At 43.6% G+C, this 7254-nt stretch overlaps 2 protein-coding genes across 2 annotated transcripts in view; both read left to right on the top strand.

Annotated features, from left to right (window-relative positions):
* Positions 1-7254, top strand: part of si:ch73-181d5.4 (death-inducer obliterator 1) — a 311270-nt gene that overhangs the window by 109882 nt on the left and 194134 nt on the right. The gene's annotated exons all lie outside the window — the stretch shown is intronic.
* Positions 200-3509, top strand: kcnk15 (potassium channel, subfamily K, member 15). Its single transcript, XM_037684732.1, has 2 exons — positions 200-503; positions 2515-3509. The coding sequence occupies exons 1-2, from the start codon at positions 200-202 to the stop codon at positions 3507-3509; spliced, it is 1299 nt and encodes a 432-aa protein (XP_037540660.1).

Here is a 7254-nt window from a genome sequence, read left to right as displayed (position 1 = left end):
TAAGCAGGCATCCAGAGTAGAGCGCGTTCTACCGCAGCTCCAAACGAGAAGCGCGTGAGAGGGTTTGATTTGTTGGAAGCAACAGGCTGCAGCATCCATGTGGCGTCTGCGCTAAAGCTCCAAGAGGATAAGAATCCCTGGGGGGCCGGTGGGGGGGCTGCCACCACCTGTAACTGCGCCTCGGCTCGAGACTTTCCCCATGCCGACGCCTCGGCTCATGATGAAGAAGCAGAACGTGCGCACGCTGTCGCTCATCCTCTGCATGTTCTCCTACCTGCTGGTCGGAGCCGCCGTCTTCGACGCGCTCGAGTCCGAGTCGGAGAGCTCGCGCCGGCGCGTGCTGGAGCAGAAGCGCAGCGACATGAAGAAGAAGTACCGCTTCTCCGAGGACGACTACCGCGAGATCGAGCGCGTGGTGCTGCAGGCTGAGCCGCACCGCGCCGGGAGGCAGTGGAAATTCGCAGGCTCCTTTTATTTCGCCATAACAGTCATCACCACCATCGGTGAGGTTTCTGATGATTTCACAGCGTTTTCATCATTTTACATTAAATTATTACTCATTACAGTGTGTGTGATCGCCCGCCCTCTAAGGTGAAAGGGCGATAATGTTTCCCCTCGTCTCTCTGTGAGTGTGTTGCTTTGTCGTGTCATCACAATATCTCACATTAGACGGATTTTAGTAAAACTCTCAGAAAGTAAGAAGTCGCTGTACAACTGATTAACTTTTGGACCTGCAGATGTTTGCCACAGCTGCGCAGCTTTAGCCAACACAAAAATATAATTCAGTCCATTTGACAGATAGTGAGGTAAAACCAGATGTGGTAGTATCTGAGAGTCATCCTCAACACATACTCCGAGAACTGACAGACTTTGATGTGGACTTTTGGAATCGCATGAAAAGACACCTCATGAACCATTCAGTCAGAGTCAGAGTTTCTTTATTGTCATTCGCACCTCATGTGGTACATGTGGTGGAGCGAAATTATGTACACGGGGTCCCAGTTACATCCAACAATAAAATGTAAAAGAAAAACAGTAATAACATCTAAGATATGAACTAAGAAAAACATTAACTAAAAATACACTAATAGCATTAAAAACATTACATCGAACAGCAGCATAAACATGAGCATGAGTCTGTGTGAGCAGATGAGCAGGCATGAACACATCAACATGAAACAGATCAGCAGCAACATGAAACAGATCAGCAGCATCATGAAACAGATCAGCAGCAACATGAAACAGATCAGCAGCAACATGATGTGATTTTTTTTCACAGTGATTATTCTGGTTAGAGATTCATGAGTCTAACAGCTTCAGGGTAGAAGCTGTTCCTCAGTCTAGTGGTTCTACACTTAATGCTCCTCAACCTCCTTCCTGAGGGGAGCGTGGCAAAAAGTGTGTATGCTGGGTGAGTGGGGTCCTTCATGATGCTGGTGGCCCTCTTCCTGCATCTAGAGGTGTAGATGTCTGTGATGGTGGGGAGACTGACTCCAACATCTTCTGTGCAGCTTTCACCACTCTCTGCAAAGCTTTTCTTTCTGCAGCTGTGCAGCCTCCATGCCACACGTTGATGCTGGAGCACAGGATGCTCTCCACTGCACACCTGTAGAAGGAGGTGAGGACTGAGCTTCCCAGACCAGCTCGTCTCAGCCGCCTGAGGAAGTAGAGTCTCTGATGAACTTTCTTGATCAGACTGGTGGTGTTGTTGCTCCAGCTGAGGTTGTCATTCAGGTGCACATCCAAGTACTTGTAGCTGGAGACCACTTCCACTGCAGGTTTAGCAGATATTTATCCATATTTATCCATTTATCAGATATGAAGAAACAAAAATTAGATTTACAATCTTCAACTGATTCACTTTCAGAGTCATTCCAGTTCAAGATGGCCACTACAGCTAATCAGGTTTAGCCAACACAAAAATGGTTATAACTTAGTCAGATTTACAGATATTAAGCTAAAGTTCAAGGTTCAAGTTTCTTTATTGTCATTTGCATCACATGTGGTACATGAGGTGGAACGAAATTGTGTACACCTGGTCCCAGTTACATCCAAAAATAACAAAAATATAAAGTATAAAAATAAACAGTATATAAGGATCTAAGATAAACATTAAACACTAATAATGTAATATAATGCAGTGTATTAAACAGCAGCCTGAACATGAGTCTGTAGTGAGCAGATGACTATAACCTTATATTGGCAAGTAATCAGCAGCATGGATAATCAGCAGCACAGATAAAGTGACAAATCTCCAATTAAACATCACAGATTACATCATAATTACATAATAATGAGGTAGTAGCTGAGAGTCTCCTCAACACATGTTTGGGGAAATTTTTCAACATCATATGAGATTGTGCATAACATCATTCACAATGTTAGACCAAAACAAATCCCATCATTATGATTCCTTTAGTTTAACACTTGGATGTAAAAGATGACGGGCAGTGTGTATTCCTTTACAGAACTCCAGGTGCTTCATGTCCCATCTCTGTTTCTGTCTGCATTCAGGCTACGGACACGCTGCTCCGGGAACGGACGCAGGAAAGGTTTTCTGCATGTTCTACGCCGTTCTTGGCATTCCTCTCACTTTGGTGATGTTCCAGAGCCTGGGTGAAAGGATGAACACGTTCGTCCGCTACCTCCTGCACAAGATCAAGCAGTGTCTGGGCTTCCGCCGCACCGAGGTGTCCATGGAGAACATGGTCCTGGTGGGCTTCCTGTCCTGCCTCGGCACTCTGTGTGTGGGAGCTGCGGCCTTTTCCCACTTTGAAGGATGGAGCTTCTTCCACGCTTACTACTACTGCTTCATCACACTCACCACTATTGGCTTTGGAGACTTTGTGGCCCTGCAGAAGAAGGAGGACCTGCAGAAAAAGACCCCCTACGTGGCTTTCAGCTTCATGTACATCCTGGTGGGGCTGACCGTCATTGGGGCGTTTCTCAATTTGGTAGTGCTCCGTTTTCTCACCATGAACACAGAGGACGAGAGGCGAGACGCTCAAGAGAGAGCTTCGCTGAAGAGGGACAGGGGCCTCTTGGAGGGGGCTCTGGGCCTGCGTGTTGTGGGGGACCAGCACAGAGACAACCACAAGGAGCGGGCCAACATGGTGCACAGCCACAGCACGCTTTTTCTCCCCATGCAAGAAGGAACGAGCCGCACCAACCTCATCGCCTCCCCAGCAGAGGATCCAGAGGGGCGAAGGAGTCCCTGCAAGCACAGGCTGCACTTTCAGGTCAAGACGGACAGACGGAGGCAGGAGTCCAGCCTCAGCTCGCTCTGCTCCTCCTGCGTGTGCTACCGCTCGGAGGTTTGTGACAGCCCTCTTGTGAGCCGCGGTGACCACCACGGCTGCCACGTCAATTCGGTTTACTACAACTCTGTGTCTTATAAGATCCAGAGCTGCTCGCCGAGGGACAACACCGGACTGTCCTCGCCTGGGAGCACGCTCTCACCTGGACACAGTTTTCAGGAGCTCCCCCGTTTGAGGAGAAAGTCAGTGTAAGGGGCATTATTAATTGTTATTTTATTATTGTGCACAAACGGCGCTTTCAGACATATTTTACAGACGATTCAGAAAAAAGTTGGGAGGTCGTGAAAAAATGTAAATCACAACTTAGAACAGTGATTTGCCAAACTCCTGAACTCATATTTACAACACGATAGAACACAGAAAACACATCACGTTTAAAGTTTAATTATTTTTGGAGGGAACTGTTGTTTCATTCTCGTCTAAAGTAGATTTCCAGCTGTTCAACAGTCCTGAGTCTTCTTCGCTGCACGGAGGTCTATGTTCTTAAACCCGTTGAAACTTTTAGCATTGATGGAGTCAGTCGCTGTGCCAGAAGCACTAATACACACCCATACCATCAGCGAGGCAGGCTTCAGAGCTGTGGTCCTCTTCAGTACAGTGGACATGGCGTTTCAGATTTTGATTCATCTGACCACAGAACAGTTTTTTATTTTTATCAGAGCTTTGGCCCCAAAAAGAAAGCAGTGCTTCTGGATATTGTGCATGTTAGAGAAATAAATGTCCTATTATTATCTATTTACACAAATAAGCCACTTTGAGGACACAAGAAGAATTTTAATCAGTCTTTTACTTGCAAACGCAGAGTTCACAACAGGCGAAGTTACATGCTCAGTTCCCCGTCATGAATATCTGCCCCGGACAGTGAGGCAGGAAGTGTTTTATAACACACACTTATCAGACAAGGTCAAGATGACCTCGGCTTACCGGCTTACAGACTCGGAGAAGTCCTAGGAGTTATCAGGTGCGCCTGCAGGCTCCTCTCTGAGCAGACAACAGACTCTCTGACCTCAACGTTAATTTAACATTAGTTAGTGATAAACATCCATAAACCTTTACCTAAATTCCCCTGACAGTACATGCATGGCTTCTTTGCACGATAGAGCTTTAACCAGCATTTGTGCACAGCATGGTGAACTCTACAGACAAAGATTAGTGGAAGTGTTCCCGAGTCCAGGCAGTGACGTCCAGATGGCCCCTGGGAGCCCGAAGATCACGGCATCTACCGTATTTTTCGGACTGTAAGGCGCACCGGATTATAAGGCTCACTGTCAATTTTGGAGACAAAGGATTTTAAGTGCGCCTTATAGTCCAAAAAATACAGTAGATGCCGTAATAGAGATCTTAGCAATGTCCTTTGAGATTTACCAGATTCTTAAAATATTTTGATGATGTTTTGAGCTGTATATGATGGGATATTCAAGGTCTCCCCAAGTTACACGGAGGAACATTGATTTGAAATTGTTCCACCAGTTTTAGACATAGTTTTTCTCAGACTGGTGAACCTCTGCTCACCTTCACGTCGAAGAGGTTCAGCCTTTCTAAAATGCTCTTTTCATACCCAGTCCATTTACTGACCTGTTGCCAAATCACCTAATTAGCTGCAGAATGCTCCTCCAGCTGTTTGTTGGGGCCTGAGATGAGGTAGAGGTAGGGCAGCCAACCTGGGAACCGAATGTCCCAGGTTCAATCCCCAGCTATTCCCATATGTCATGGTGTCTCTGAGCAAGACGCCCAATCTCTAATTGCTCCCTGGGCGCCTACATAGCTGCCCACTGCTCCACCTGGGTGCTTCTCAGGTGCGATGGGTTAAATGCAGAGAACCAATTTGGCCCTTGCATGGAAACACACAATGATGACAACACATGGCGCTTCACTTTTATTTTATTCTTTTTCATAACACAGTCTTCTGTTGCCACATCCCAACAGGTTTGTCTCCATAAATGTAAAACTACCTTAAATTAAAAAACAAACAAACTACAATTTCTTGGTTTAAACATTTGACATGTTAACTATGTTCTCTTGTGAATAAAATATGAGTATATGAGATTTGCAAACTTCTGCATTCAATTTATTTATTTATTTTTTACATGTCACGACGTCCCAACATTTTTAGAATTGCGGTTGTGTTTTGTGTTACTTTTATTTTTAGGTTTTGAGCATGCCGGTTATTAAAAAAAAAAAAAAAAAAAACTGTTCAGGTTAATAATATTTTACTCTTCCTCTATCTTACCATGCACGTGTTGTTGATTCTGCTGCTTTGCTTGCGTTGAAGCCGAGGTGCAGTGCATGCTAAAGAGAATGTAAAGTGCACGGTGTGAATGCACGAGCGTTGCAGAACACATTGTCCACATTTTTTGACAAATGGTTTTTAATATTTTGCTGTAAACGGTGTTTTTTTTTTTTTCAGCAGAGAGGTGAACAGCTCTCACTGGATTTTGCTTCTGCTTAAGACAATAAAAACCTAAACATGTTCTGCCATAACAAAAGATGTCATAACAGTTTTATATTTAAAAAGCCTTAAACTTTAAGCTATGTGGCTTTTTACTCAGTGCATTTAACAGATTATTTATGAGTGGACTAAGAGTGTGGAGCGAGCAGGGCTGGGCATATTTGCACACCGATATAAATGTTTTTTTTTGTTTCATGACTTGGTCAACTCCAGTGGATGTAGCACTCAACAGACATGTAGCAGGTTTTTACTGAGTGCCCCACGATTAGGGAAAAATGAGACTCCCAGCAGGAAGGAGTGGAAATAATGCAAGTCTCTTCCAGTAACGTTTTATGAAACCAAAGGAGAGAACCACAAAGTTTGTCTGTTTTTTTATTTCAAATTAAAAATGTTTGCCTATTTCTGGTCCAATTCTGAACGGTGTTTTTTTGTTTATTGTATAAGGATTTTACGCTTCTGTTCTTATTTGTCTTCCTTTTTTTATTTGTATTTTTGTTCTTCGACGATGAAGATTTGTAAAAAGAATTTTGCTTTTGTCATGTTCATGGACTGTTAAAGTAAAAAACAAAGGATAAATTAATAAAACCATTCAGAGTTCTACTTGCTTTGTTGATAATTTGTCTCAGTACAATTCGCATCACAAAAAACCCCCAAAACAACAACAATCAATTATTTTTATAATTATGTTGTCAGCACACGATCACATTAAGGCTGATGGTAAAAAAGTACAGATTATGTACAAAAGTTAGAAGAATCAAACTATTTAATGACTTCCAAATGGAGGCTGGTGGGCCTTTAGGGACCCAGGGACGGGTGTTTCTGGCCTTGGGGTGTGGGTTAGAGGTGGGAGTAGAAATGGAACGAGGCTGGGGAGGAAGGAGTGATGAAGGCACTGTCCCTCATTTAACCTTATTTACAAAAAGCAGTGGTATTTAGGTAAATCTGCATATTTCTTATTTTAAAGCAACCAAAAAACATCTGAGGTAATATGACCAGTTTGTAATATTTTCCATCCATCCATCCATCCATCCTTCCATCCATCCATCCATCCAGCCATCCATCCATTATCTTCCACTTGTTCTCAAGTCTGGTCTCAGGGGCAGCAACTTTAGCAGGGAGGTCCAGACATCTCTTTTCACAGCCACCTCCTCCCGATCTTCTGGAAGGACTCCAAGGAATTCTCAGGCCCACTGAGATACATAGTGTCTCTAGTGTGTCCTGGGTCTTCTCCGGGGTCTCCTCCCAGTTGGACATGCCTGAAACACCTTGCTAGGGAGGCGCCCAAGAAGCATCCTTACAGCTGCCCGAACCACCTTGTAATATTTTAATTTAAGAAATTATGTGATGTTTAAACTGAAACTTAATCAATCAATCAGATGTCTTATTTATGAAAGAAAACAGTATGCAAAACACACAACACACACGGTATACATATATGTAAACTGATACATACACATATATATATATATATATATATATATATATATA

This window comes from Nematolebias whitei, chromosome 11, assembly GCF_014905685.2.
Source record: "Nematolebias whitei isolate Nwh7 chromosome 11, NemWhi1, whole genome shotgun sequence".
Lineage (NCBI taxonomy): Eukaryota > Metazoa > Chordata > Actinopteri > Cyprinodontiformes > Rivulidae > Nematolebias > Nematolebias whitei.
Note: the sequence above shows the minus strand (reverse complement) of the source record. Positions and strands in the feature narration are given on the sequence as shown.